We start from the raw sequence: 13,787 nt of genomic DNA, 5'->3' as shown, positions 1-13,787 counted from the left end.
GATAAAGGAGCGGGGAGAGAAATTAATTGCCAACCAGGAGGAGTTGGGCTGTGTTTTTCAAAGGTGGGGGGAGTGGAGCACACACCTTGAGGAGGAAAGCGAGAAAGAAAAGAAAAAAACCAAGTGGACGGGGGGGCTCGCCCAAGAAGGGCGAAGAGCGGAGAAAGTCGAGGCGCCGAGGCTCCCAAAGCTGGCAGCGCCCGGCGGCGGTGCAGGGGCGAAGGGGGGGCGGGGGGGACCGTCGGACATGCGGCTCTGGAGTTGGGTGCTGCGCCTGGGGCTGCTGAGCGCCGCGCTGGGCTGCGGGCTGGCCGAGCGCCCCCGCCGGGCCCGGAGAGACCCGCGGGCCGGCCGCCCCCCGCGCCCCGCCGCCGGCCCGGCCACCTGCGCCACCCGGGCGGCCCGCGGCCGCCGCGCCTCGCCGCCGCCGCCGCCGCCGGGCGGTGCCTGGGAAGCCGTGCGCGTCCCCCGGCGGCGGCGGCAGCGGGAGGCGAGGGGCGCCGCGGAGGAGCCGAGCCCGCCGAGCCGGGCGCTCTATTTCAGCGGGCGCGGCGAGCAGCTGCGCCTCCGGGCCGACCTCGAGCTGCCCCGGGACGCGTTCACGCTGCAAGTGTGGCTGCGAGCGGAGGGGGGCCAGAGGTCTCCAGCCGTGATCACAGGTAGGCGAGGGTGCCCGGGCACGGGCGGCGGGAGGGTCCGGGGCGGGCGGGCGCGTCTGTGCCGGAGTCGCCTAGCGTGCGGCGCGGGGACCGCAGCCCGGCGAGCTGCGAGCCTCGCTTTGCCTCATCTGCGGAATGGGCGCGCTCCGCAGGCGCGGCTGCCAGGCTCCCTCCGAGCAGCGCGGGGAGCGCTTCGGGCAGCCCGGGACACTGGTCAGCGAGGGCTGGCCCCCGGGAAGCCCATGGGGTGGACAGCCGTACTCTGCAGAGTCAGAGGTTCTCTGTCTGTGTTCGGTATTTGGGAGGGAAGGAGGATGACCCATTTGGGTTGCATGCGAAAGGAGACTTAGGGGATTGATTGTTGGTTTCTCTGACTTTTGGGTGGAGGTAACCCCTTTCATTGGCCCTGTTTACCCCGAAAGCCCGACGGGACGATGTTGTTGGGATCGCCAGACTTAGAAGTCCGCCAAGTGCCCCAAAGTTGCTCTGTGCTTGAAGCCTACCTCGGGGGGACCCCACCACCACCACCACCACCACCGCCGCCGCCGCCACCACACGCACCCAGCCGCACACACCGCCATCCCAGGCCCCCGATGGTAAAGCCCGCTGCCTGTCACTCGAGGCTGGGCTAGACCTTCCTCACACACACCCCTTCAGCCTCCCCCAGACTCGGCTGCGAAATGGGGCGCTATTCTCATTTGGGACTTTTATGAGCCCATAATGAATTAAAGTTCTCACTCCTCGCCCTCCCTCCCGCTCCCCAACGCCGTCCCACCGCAAGGCGCGTAGTGAAACCCGACACTTTGCCGAGGGTTGCAAACCTTTGGAAAAGTGCTCCAACATTCATCCCCCCCCCCCCATGAATCTGTGGAAATGCCTTTAATAAAGCCGGGGGATGGCGGGGGGCAGCGCTGGAGAGGAGAGGGAAAGTTTTGCCTCTGTGTCCGGGAGATCCCCTCCCTGCACAAACAGCCTCGCCGTGCCCCGGGACGTCTTAAAGTGAGAGTCAGGGGTTCCCCCCGGGCGGCAGCCGGCGAACGTGCGGAGGCGCTCTGCGATCCCACCCCCTTACACACTTTCTTAGAAGGGAAAGCTTCGAGCCCTTCTGGCAATCTGCTTCTTCCTCCTCGCTTGGCTTGGACTTGAACATTGCGTTTTCCTATTTACACGAAGTCCGCTTCGGGGACCCAAATTCTGCTGTTAAACCGAAAAGATGCCCCTTAAAGCCCCCACTTTCCAGCTACCAAAGGAAAGCAAGAACGACTCCGCTCAACACACACACACACACACACACACACACACACACACACACACACACTGACGTCATCGTATGCTATTTTTTCCTTTTTTTTTTTTTTTTTTTTTTTTGCCGGGAAAGGCAAAGGAAACGGGGCTCTTTCACATTTAGCTCCTAAGCCCTAGTGAGCCAGATGAGGGTGTAATATGGAACACAGGAGACGTTATTCGAAACAATAATGAATAGCGATGGCGGTGATAATTCGGGACAGTGGTATGTTGACTATATCCCAAACCTAGGAGAAGCGCAGAGTCCGCCGCTTTGGAGGTCTGATTTTCCTAGCCATTACCTGCTCTATTGGTGATGTGGAAGACTTCCCTCCGGAGAGGAGAAACTAGGGTTGTCTAGGTGCCATCAATGAAGAGGTAGAAGAGGCAGTGATGTGTATGGAACCTCTGGGACTCCACCGGGGACCACTTGCTAAGTGTCTAACTCAGACGAGGGGCTCCCTTCGCATGCGTAGTATGGAGGAGTCATTCACCTACACAAAGATCGTAGCAGTAAAATACTTTAATTGGATGGAGGACGCAAGGCTATTATTGCTTGTATAAAATGCCTGGTCCATTTTATGTGTGGACATAACATTCCTCTCAATACGGGGCTTGGAGGGGGGAGCACGGCTGTCGTGTAGCACCAGAAAACCAGGAGCTCCCGCCCCCTCCCCAGGATTCTGGTGGATTTTTTTTTTTTTTTCTTCTCTACTTGAGTCCGAGCCAGATTTGGCGGTGTGTAAACACCTGGACGCGAGCCAAGAAAGACTCATTCTGCCGTATCCTCTACATGGTACAGGCTCTTGGACTAAAAAGAACCTGCTTCTCCTTGAATTAAAAAGCAAACAAACAGAGGTTCTTTGCAAAAGTACTTTTTCAGCTCCCTCCCTCCCCCGGGCGCGTCGGTACCCGGCCGAGAAACAGGGCCCGGAGGTGGCTGCAGCTGAAAGCTCCTCCCCCCGCAGCTGCGACCTCAGGTGCCCAGATTACTGTCTGACCTCCGCCGGCGGGCTCCGGCTGGGCGTCACCACTTTCGCAGGAATCCCTGGTCACCTATCTTGAGAGCAGTCCGCTCTCAGCGGGGACCACACTGCTATTTCGGGCGAGGGCTGCTGCCTCGCTCTCAAGCCAGGCTGCCTTACATCACTTTCTGCTGCAGGATTCAATTGGGTTTCATAAAGGTCTAATTTTACGGTGCTGTTAACCGGGTCTGTCGTCTGGCAGAGCAGGCCCTGCCACTCCTGGTAGGCTGCAGGGGTGCTCCCAGATCCGATGGCCGGGGATGCTATTTATGCCCGGGTTCAAACTTTACCTCACCAGTTCAGGCACTCAGAAAGGCAGGGGAAAGGGGGAGGAAGGCTCAGTTTGCTTCTGAAGCTCAAAAGACATGCCTTTTATTTTTCTGAACACCTCTCTCTCTCTCTCTCTCTCTCTCTCTCTCTCTCTCTCTCTCTCTGTGTGTGTGTGTGTGTGTGTGTGTGTGTGATATTTATATATGAATGAAAGGCTCATGCAGGCAAAAACAAAGTCAAAGTTAGAATGTGTGTGCACATCAGTGATGAGTGGTCTTTAGGATTCAAGAATTCTTTAAGGCTACTGCCAGAAGGGTCCTCAAGAGGTTACCCAAGCCTGTTATCCTTTCAGCTAATCCAGGAGGAAGAGACACCAAGATGAGGGCAGCCTGGAGGGCTGAGCTGGATGACGGGAGGAACTTTCATCTTTAATCCTGGGAATCCTCACTTCTAGGCCTTGCCCCCTGCACCACTGAAGGATCCTGGCCTCCAAACACCTTCACCTCTCATCCCACAGACGCCACCACCCAAACACAGGCTGCAGCCTTCCTGCTTGGCCCTGTGGGCTCCCTTTCAAGTGGGGCCAGGAGCAGGGGAGTGTTTCTGACACATCCCTTTGCTTTTGTACCACATCAGGCAGGATCCAGACCCCTTCCTCTCTTCTCCATATGTGCCCCCCACCCCTCCAGTCTGAAAGAAATAGAAAACAATAGGCTCAATTTGCTCCGTGGAGCAGAGGCCCTGAGCAGCAGTTAATCTTGTTAAAGTTTCTCCTGACCCCTTAGATAAGTGAAACCCTGGACCCCACAAGCATCACCCTCCCTCCCATCCATCCCAGTGCCCCTTCCCTTGAATTCCACCTCAGAAGGAAAGAGGGATTTACCTGAATCCCACCCAGGCACCTTAGCTAGCATTCCAGACTTTTTTCTTTTGTTCTAAATGTTGGAAGGGATTGAGTTTGCTGGTGACTCTCAAGAGTCTTTTGCCCCTCCCTTCTGTAGCCCCCACTTCTGACTTCTCAGTCAACCTCTCAAAAAGACTAGGGCTAGGTGCTAAGGAGTTCCTATCTTAGCATGGCTCTTCCTCACAGCTATGATCCCGCCTGGAAGCTAGAGGAGACTCCATGTTTAGAACGTGGTTTTAGTAGGCAGGTGACCCAAGTGTGATGCCATCTTGGCCATTGCCTCTCTGTGTGACCTTGTGCGAGCTAAGGGACTCCTCTGGGCTTCAGCTTCTTTCTCTATACAGTGAAAGTGGCATGAACGCCTATCTCAAAGGGGGGTATGAACTTCACATGAGCTTGTACCTGGACTTTACAACTAGACTTGGTATAAAGTAAGAACTCAGTAAATTTCACTCTTAATGTTGCCTATAATTTTTCAAAGATCTCAGTCTTGAATTTCTTAAAGTCAGGAAAGGAAGCTGTTCTTCTTGGGTGCCTACAGAGTCCAGGCACATGCAGGGAGCTCACCTTACACCTGCACCTGGCAGCCTCCTGGCTGCCCTGGAAGGTGGGCATCGTCCCCTCTTTTCTCTGTCCCCCAGAAAGGATTGACTGGCTTTTCTTTCCTGAATCCTACTGCTGAACCTTTTCTTTCTTTTTGCCTTCTCCATGTGCCAACCATATAGCTACATATTAAGAAGGATGAGACACGGGGAGGGGGGTCTCACCTGGAGATGTGGATTTGACCTGGCAGATCTGTTTCTCTTTTCATCAAATAATCTGAAAGACCACACTTGGAATTTTTCTTACCAGTCATTTATCATGCACGCTGAGTTGTCTGCCATTTCACCTTCCTTTTGCCTGGTTTCTTCTGCTCTAAAATGGGCCGCATGATTTCAGGCTATCTCAATGACATCAACACACCAAAAGCCCTTCATCCGGTCCCAGCTGATAGGAGAGACTCAGTCAGAAGTAGCTGGAGCTAGTAAAGAGCCACATCCCACTTTCCCAGTTTGCTAGCTCGGTCCTCTGGAAGTGGGGCCTCTTTGTGGGTTTGTAGATCTTTCCTCCTGGAACTGCTAAAGAGTCTGTCTGGAGTAGAAACTATGTTTTGGGGAACAGTTCAACTCCTTGAAATCTCTTTTCACTTTGACCTGCTGGGATAACCCCTTGCTAGTAAGAACTGAAGGATGCTCTGAACCACTGAGTGAGCCCCAGGGATGCAGGCCAGACAGTAGTCGCAGATCTATTGTTACATGACTCTTGTTCCTTCACCAGGTTCTCTCCAAACTCTCACTTTCTCCTGTGCTGCTGTTTAGTGACTAGATATGGGGTGATGGGCACAACCTAGGGAGCACACCCCCACACCCTCTGTAAAGAGCAGGGCAACCTTGAGGCCCGGAGGAGTGGCGCTCAGACGTGTGATAGGTATGGCCAGCCATGCCTAGCTTTGGCAGTCATGTGGGTCAAGGAGCTCACTGGAAAGTGGGGAAACCGAGGTCCAGGGTCACACAGCATTAAACTGCATTCACAGACTACCCCTGTTTTAAAGGGGCCTAGGAGATCTTTTAACCCAGTAGTTCCCATTCCTAGCCACACTTGGAATCACCAGGTTTGAAAATATCCTTGGGTTTGGGCTACATCTGAGGAATTCTAATGCTTTGAGTCTGGGATTGGCCTGGGCCCTGTGTTTCTCAACACAGGTAATGTTGAAGCAAGACCGGCAGCAGGGAGAGTCATGGATCCAGCCTGATGTACCCATGGTGTGCTTGGGGAAAAGTGAGGCCCAATGTGGCGGTGCTGTTACCTGGTCACTGAGCTGATGAGTAGCTGAGCCTTTAGAGAAATCCAACTGTCTCAGTCTGTTGCCAGACACCAGGAAGGACCTTTGTTCCAACCTGAGTCCTCTCTGCTAACTCCAAACTTCCGGTGTCAAGGCCCCTGACAGTCCATGTCATCTCCTTTCAGTGTCTCCTTTAAAGCATGCATCCCTGACAGGCATGGTGGAGCATACCTGTAATCCCAGTATTTGAGAGGCTGAGACAGGAGGATCATGGTTCATGAAACAGCCTCAGCTATTTAGTGAGGCCCTTTGTAATTCAGTGAGACAGTTTCAAAATAAAGAATAAAAAATAAGGCTTAGGGTGTAGCTCAGAGGTAGAATGCCCCTGGGTTCCATCCCCAGTACTGCAAGATAATAAAAAATTAAAAAAAAATAAAGCATGCATCCCTGAGCAAAGGGGATCTGCACTGAGTTGCATGCATTTGATTTCAAATGAATCAGATGAGAAGGGGTCTCTCTCAGCAAGAGTAAGAGGTGTTACAAAGGCTTGCTTGGAAGCATCCCCTACTTTGCTCTGGGTTAGTTCTATGGGAAGGGTGTGTGATCCTATTGTTCCTCAAATCCCTCATCTTGAGATTACTTTGAAAGTTGCAAAGACTTCAGGTGTCTCAGGTGAGGAAGAGAGAAGATACCTAGGGACTCCAGGTAGGACTCCCTCTGTGTGCTGTTTATACCTTTTCTGCCTATGGCCAAAGGTTCATGAATCTATTTCTCCCTGGAGCCAGCTGCAACTTCTCTGGAAGTTAGTTCTCTTCCCTTCAAGGCCCCCTTATCTTCTTGCCTTACTGAAAACTCTGCTTTCTACCTTAATACAGTTACTAGAAATGCCCAACTGGGATTCTGACACAGGTTACTCAAACCTGATTTGACACTTTGGGTCCCTTGACTTATCTGAAGACCAGAAACTGAGATCAAGAGTTCAGATCTTGGCTCCGATGTCCTCTGAGCTGTGTGACCTGGGACCTCTGGGGAAAGGGTTTCAGGTATAGTTATACTTAAAGTCCCATCTCCGGTTGTCATGGGGACCAGCTGTAACAGTGGCAAGAGCTTTTGGCTGAGATCAGAACCCAATGTACATGTCAGCGGGGTTAGGAGGAGCCAGGAGGTGAGACTGGAGGGACTTGTGCAACCGAGTTCATTCCTAGAAAGGTGCCTTTACTATTGTTGTCCTTCACACAGTGGATGCTAAGCAGTGATCTCCAGTGCAAAGCTGTTCTTGTACTGGAGTCTTTTGAGGTTGGGACCTCTGCAGAACCCTGCCACTTATTGGTGTGTGACCTTGATAACTTACTTCTCCTGTCAGGGCAGGCTCCTGCCTCTCCTCCTCTTCCCTTCTCTTCATTCTGCTTAAATGGTGCTATTCGACAAGATTAACTGAAAGAACACAGCACTCCATGACAGAGTTTGAATGGACAGGGACTGATAATAAGGAATTGTTCATTTTGTTAGGTGTGATTGTGGTACTTTTATCATGTTTCTATAAACGATCTTAAAACCTGTTAGAAATGCTCCCCTATATATTGATGGGCTCTCCTAAGGTCATACAAAGATTAACTGAGAGCCATGATGCAGTCCAGCTACACACACTGGTGTGGAAAATGCTTAGTAATGGAACCTAGACCATGGGCTGACTCAGCAAGTGTTAACTTTTTTTTTTTTTTTTTTTTTTTTAGTGGTACTGGGGTTCCTAGAAGCCCTTCTACCTCCGGGCTACATTCCCAGGCCTATTTTATACTTTTTTTTATTTGGAAACAAGGTCTCTTAAACTTGAATGATCCTCCTGTCTCCGCCTCCCAAGCGCGGGGATTACAAGCGTGTGCCACACCTGACAAGGGTTAACTTTTTAAATATTGGTTGTATCTGCCCCTTGGCACACCTTATTTCTAATTCTCTCAATGACTCTAGGAGTTACACATACTTATCTCCTCTGACAAAGCCAGAAATTACCTTCTCTCAGTTACCACACAGAAAAGATCCATCGGTATCATTTTAACATTAAAATGAAGAGCTGGAACTTGGGCTCTAGAGCATTTACATAGTATGCTTATGGTCCTGGGTTCAATCTCCAGAACAGCCAAAAAAAAAAAAAAAAAAAAAGTTGATTTTTTTAAAGGTAGAAAACAAACAAAAATCTAAATTAAACTGAGAGGCAAACAAAACAGCAGATTATCGTTTCATTTTACAAAAATATTATGTACTCAAATCTAAGAAATGGAAATAAAGACAAGAGGCAAAGGAAATGTACATTCCTTGCCCAAGCATTCAAAAAGTATTTTTTTTTTCTTTTAATTCCTCCTTATGCTGGATTCAGTGTTAGGTTCTGAAAATTCTGCCCCGAGGGAGTTTATGTTCTGGGCATGGGGTGGGTGGGGAAGTAAGAGATAGAGACTAGAACCAAGTAGGAATGTATGTCACACAATGCCAGGTGAGTGTTTATGCAGAAAAAGAAAATCCAGTCTAGGGACAATGGGTGTGGGTGGGGTGCAGGAGGAGCAGCGTTTGAATAGTGTAGTCAGGAGAGGTCCTCCTGAGAGAAGGCATTGGAAAACAGACTAAGGAACAGACCTGGGGCTATCTGGAGAAGAGAGTGGAGTGTTCTGTGAAGTAGGAGACCAGCTTCAGCTGGCTCTGTGACTTTGAGAAAGTCCTTACCCCTGTCTGGATCAGTCTTTCTCACGCGAACCATGAAGGTATTGCGGGTTTAACTGCCTTGTCCATAGACACTCTTCCAGTGGAGATCTTTTAGGATTCTGAAACCCTAATCAGGGTTGTCCTAAGGCAAAACTGTGAATCTGAGAACAGTTCTGTTTTCCTTCCTCCTGGGCACTAGTGTTGCTTGTGCTTGTTGCTCTCGGGGGCACAGTGCCCAATGTGTGGAAAGAAAGAACTGCCACTCCTTCTCGCTAAGGTGTTATTGGTTGACAATACTCAGAATGTTACTCTTTTGTACTTCAGTAACTAAAAGCAAAATGCCAGTGTTACAAAGCAAAACACCGGTGGTACAATTCTAAAGACTAACCAAACACATAATTTGGAAAATATTGTCACTTTCTTATAGTGGGAAAGCCACTTCATTAGTAATATAAATAATTATTTCTGCCATAAGTATCCAAATTTATGGAGTTACTTTCCAGTGATTGTATACTAGACTAATGGTTTGAATACAAACGTTTCATCACTTCTTATTGTATGAAGGTCATTCTGAATATATTTCTGGCCTCCGGCCTTTTAGTTTTGCTTATTACTCTGATGAGATCATTTATGAATCAAAATATGAAAGCTCTGGTGGGCAGTACCCACCATTCAGCCTGTTTTTTTTCAGGGCCTCTCTGATGCGACTCCCCTGAAGTATGCCTTGTTTCCTCTCGTTCCCAGCCCTCTTCCCTCTCTTCCTGCTTCCCAAACCCACCATTTTTTTGGCTACTAAGATTTTTCTTCAAACAAGAGAAAGAAAATGTCTATTTTTGAGAACCTGGTAAGGCTACAGGTTCCAGCCCATTGGGGTTGTAAACAGAGAGAGAAAAATTTAGGAAATGGGAAGTTACAGATTAGTAGAACTAATGGAGACAGGGAAAGGATGTAACTTAACACTAAATACTGGTCTCACCTTTCTGCCTTCAAAAGCTGATGGTCTAACCTGTACCTGTCACCCGCGTAGTCAAGAAGTCATTCGTATGGCTTCCCACACTCATCTTTCTTTATTCCTATTGCTCTATGAACAGAAAAGGGGCTGGGTAGAATGTGACCAAATATATTTGGATAGAAGACACTCAAATAGGATCAGAGATCTTTCCTCTGCAAAGGCTGACTGAATGAAAAATGAAATGATACGGGGCAACCAGGAAGCTCTGCTCTTAGAGACGGAGAGGTCATACATGCAAAACCTAATGTTGTACGCAGTCTTAGGAAGTAAAATCTAAGTAAGTCCAAAGAACCAAGGGGTGTAAAACTCAGAAGGACTTCTTTAAACCATTCAATTCATTGATGCAGAACAGATGGTTGGTGAGGAAAGTGGCTTGCCTGTGTCAGTATCCAAAATTATGCAACACAGGGTAGGATGCATTTATCCCTTATCTTTGCATCTTTTCCCATAAGTTAGTTACCATGCTGCTGCTGAGGACCGTCATTTACCTCCAGACTCCACTGGACTTCTGATTTGTAGATTCCTGCTGTCCACTGGGAATGCCAGTACACTAAAAAACTCAACATGTGCCAAGTGGAATGATCTTTCTTGTAAAACTCCTCATGTTATTTTCTCAGTTGCCATTGCCAAGTCTAGATGCAAAGTCACTGCATTGGATCAGTCATCAACCCCTGTCTATCTGCTTTCTTAACATTTTGATAGGCAACCTGTTGTTGCTCAAGCCCTCTTCATTTCCTGCTGTAACTATTCCCCTGGTATTATAATGTCCACTTCTCTGAGCTTCAACTCCTATATCCCCATTAACTTATCTTCCAACACTGGATAGCACCATCTTTCTAAAATGGAAATCTGAGTCTATTACTCCTAGAAATATACTCTTCAATGCTATCTATATTACTTGAAGTTCCCCCAGTGCATCAAGCTTTTTAAACCTCTCTCTCTCTCTCTCTCTCTCTCTCTCTCTCTCTCTCTCTCTCTCTCTCTCCATCTCTCTCTCTCTCCATCTCTCTCTCTCTCTCTCTCTCTCTCTCTCTCTCTCTCTCTCTCTCTCTCTCTTTCCTCATTGTGCTCCTATATTCCTGTGCACTGTTTTGAAAAGCTTCTGTCTCTTTGGAATTCTGCTCAAGGCTCCTCTCTTCTTGGAATTTCTCCCTGATTCCTTCCAAAGTGTAACTTATCCCCACCTTTCTTATCTATTTGTGTACATTATGCCTTTTGCACATGTATATCAAAACACCTGAAATTCTTTATTATATTTAAGTATCATTTGGGATTTTTATCCATCTCAAATTTTTCTGTAGCTTAGCACAGTACCTGGCACATAAAGAAGCTATGTGCATTTTTTTTTTTTTGTTCAATGAATGGGTGAATGGATAAGAGAACCAACTGAATATCTAATGATTCTGGGGAGAAAGGACTCAGGAACCCCAGGCATGTTGCATTACGTAACTAAAGCACATGACCTAGTGTGTGTGCGTCACAGTCAGAAACATTACACAGTGGTTAATTCCATTTCCCCTTGAGCAAAGAAGTCAGAAGGGAACATAAATTGGCCTTCCAAAACAGAGGGGTGGGGGAAGCAATGTATTTAAGAGTTCACAATGTGGCCTTTCTAATCTAAGCCACATTTTGGCCTTGGTCTTCCCTCTCAGCCCCTGGCCTGTTTGCAAAGCATTTGTTTTGTGTCTGCATTGCAGCACACAATCCTAAACTTTATTCTGTTCAGATTTCCCCTCTCTCCCTTATCAGTATCTTACAGGGCCTCTGGTGTCCTGGCAATTATATCTGTTGCTTGGGTTTGTATCCACTTCCCTCCTTCTTGATAGAGGACCTTTCTGTCTGCTTCCCTTGATCTTAGGAGACCTTGTGCTGACCTCAGGATCTGGAATCCTCTATCCACTGTTTATATACCCTTGGAGGAGAATATGCATTCTCAGCAGTAATGACAGTAATAAAAGCAGCTTGCTTATAATGAGCACTTACTATGTGCTGGCCCTGTACGAAGGCTGCACTTTGTACCCTCTAAAATTGGGTTAGAAAGTTGCATGACTCACTGAAGGACCCACAGCTAATGGGTGGCAGAACAGGAATTCAAATCCAGGCCAGTTTAATTTTATCTCTATCTTTCCTCAGGGCCTGTCACATTGCATGGAACATTGTAGTCATTCAATAAATGTTTTGAGTGAGGATGAGTAGGAAAGAAGATATGAATGAATGAATGAATGATTGAATGAATGAACAATAGTGCCCCTAGAGACTAATGCAAACATTTAAAGAATATTTGTAGAATAAGGATAGATGGATAGATGAATGGACGGACGGGGAGATGGATGGATGGATGGATGGATGGATGGATGGATGGATAAAACAAAGGAAGGAAGGAAAGAAGGAAGGAAGAGATGAAAGGGAGGAAGGGAAGGAAAAACCTTAATGAGTATTATAAAATTTCAAAGGGATTGGCTGAGAAATCTTTATATACACACTATACATTATTTTCAGGTACTTTAAGTCTTACTTTATTTGAATAGTAAGACTATTTACAACCACCAGTTATTGCAAGGATATTCTTTTTGTCAAAAATGTTTTTGGATTCCTCATTTCATAATAAGAAGCTGGGGCATGTTCCCCAAATATGCTCAGTAGAGACTCCTTGCTTTCCTCTGATGAGGGCCCCATACATGCTGAGCCAAAGCTGGGGAGCATGTATCATACTATGTATGATTCATGAACTATAAAGTTTGTGAGTTTTGAGTGAAAGATCATTTTTGGAATGCCCAGGCTGATTTGTGATATGACTATCACTGGAGGCCATAAACCCTGATAGAGCCTCTTTTAAGCTTTTAGGATGACTCCTTTAACCAAGCAACTCTTCTCCACTGATTAGATCTGACTTGTTAAAAGACAAACAGATACAGTATATTTTGACCCCTTTCCTAAATTCTAGAGCTGAAATGACATCAGAATTTGCTTCATTGGGACTGGCTATACAGCTTGATGGTAGAGCATTCACCTAGCATGAGCAAATCATTGGGCTCAATCCCCAGGACCACAAAACAACCCCACAACTGAAAAGATATTATAGCCACGCATAGTGGCACACACCTGTAATACCAGGACTTGGGAATCTGACAAGAGACAGAGACTAGCCTCAGCTAATCTCTGAGGTCAGCCTCAGCAGATTAGGAAGAACTCTGGCATCTTAGCAAAATCCTATTTCAAAATAGAAAAAAATAAAAAAGGGTTGGAGGTGTAGCTCAGTGGTAGAATGCCTGTGGGTTCAATCCCTGTACCATAAACAAACAAACAAACAAACAAACAAACTGAAGTCCAGGCAAGTTAACTTGCTAAGTGAAGCCAATTTTACTTAAGTAAACCTAAACAGCAAATAGGCAGCAAAATTAAAACCAGAATTCAGATCTCTTGACTCCCAAGTCAGTGTTCTTTCTGCTAAATGTATTTTTATGACATTGGATGATGATGGGCCCAGATTAATTATCTTATTAAAAAACATAATGTAGTTGTTTGATAACTTTTAAAAATACATCTTAGATGACAAACCTTTCTCCTAGACATTCTAGATTCAATAAAACATGAAAGGTTATCAGGAGAGGAAAAACCATTTTTCATCTCTCCATCTCTCCACCCATCTGTCCGTTCATTTAATTAATAGGTAGTTATTGAACAATCTTTATATATCATACCTTGAGCTAGGAGATGGGGGTTAAAAAGAAGAACACGGCACAGTTCCATCCCTTGAGGAGCTCCAAGTCCTCATGGTGGAAGCAGACTGGTAAACAGATATATGACATCATGGTAACAGCTATAACTAAGCAATTAATAGAGTCCTGGAGAAGCACAGAGGGAGAAATACCACAGTGTGGAAAACCCATGTTTATCATGGGGACTAGAATGTGCTCTGAGAATTCAACAGCATAAGAAATCTCTTCCACTTGAAAGGATCAGGGGATTTGTTGGTGAAGTCCTGTGTTTATATGCAGAGTGTGCACCCTGCCTTGAATGTGGGTGTATCCTGCATGGCATTGTAAACACATAACTATAAGTCAGAGGAAACAAACACTTATTGATTTCTGCCTCTATCATAGAGATAGACCCAGAGTAG

General features: G+C 47.2%; 1 protein-coding gene across 1 annotated transcript in view; it reads left to right on the top strand.

Annotated features, from left to right (window-relative positions):
• Positions 1 to 247: 247 nt before the first annotated feature.
• The window catches only part of PAPPA (pappalysin 1), a gene marked incomplete at both ends in the record, with an annotated part of 247,503 nt that continues 233,963 nt past the window's right edge, over positions 248 to 13,787 (top strand). Inside the window, one exon of the mRNA XM_080709626.1 lies at positions 248 to 659. Coding sequence (XP_080565752.1) covers positions 248 to 659 — 412 coding nt within the window. The remainder of the gene's footprint in view (positions 660 to 13,787) is intronic.

Source organism: Muscardinus avellanarius (assembly GCF_963383645.1).
Source record: "Muscardinus avellanarius genome assembly, chromosome: 13".
Taxonomy (NCBI): Eukaryota; Metazoa; Chordata; class Mammalia; order Rodentia; family Gliridae; genus Muscardinus; species Muscardinus avellanarius.
Note: the sequence above shows the minus strand (reverse complement) of the source record. Positions and strands in the feature narration are given on the sequence as shown.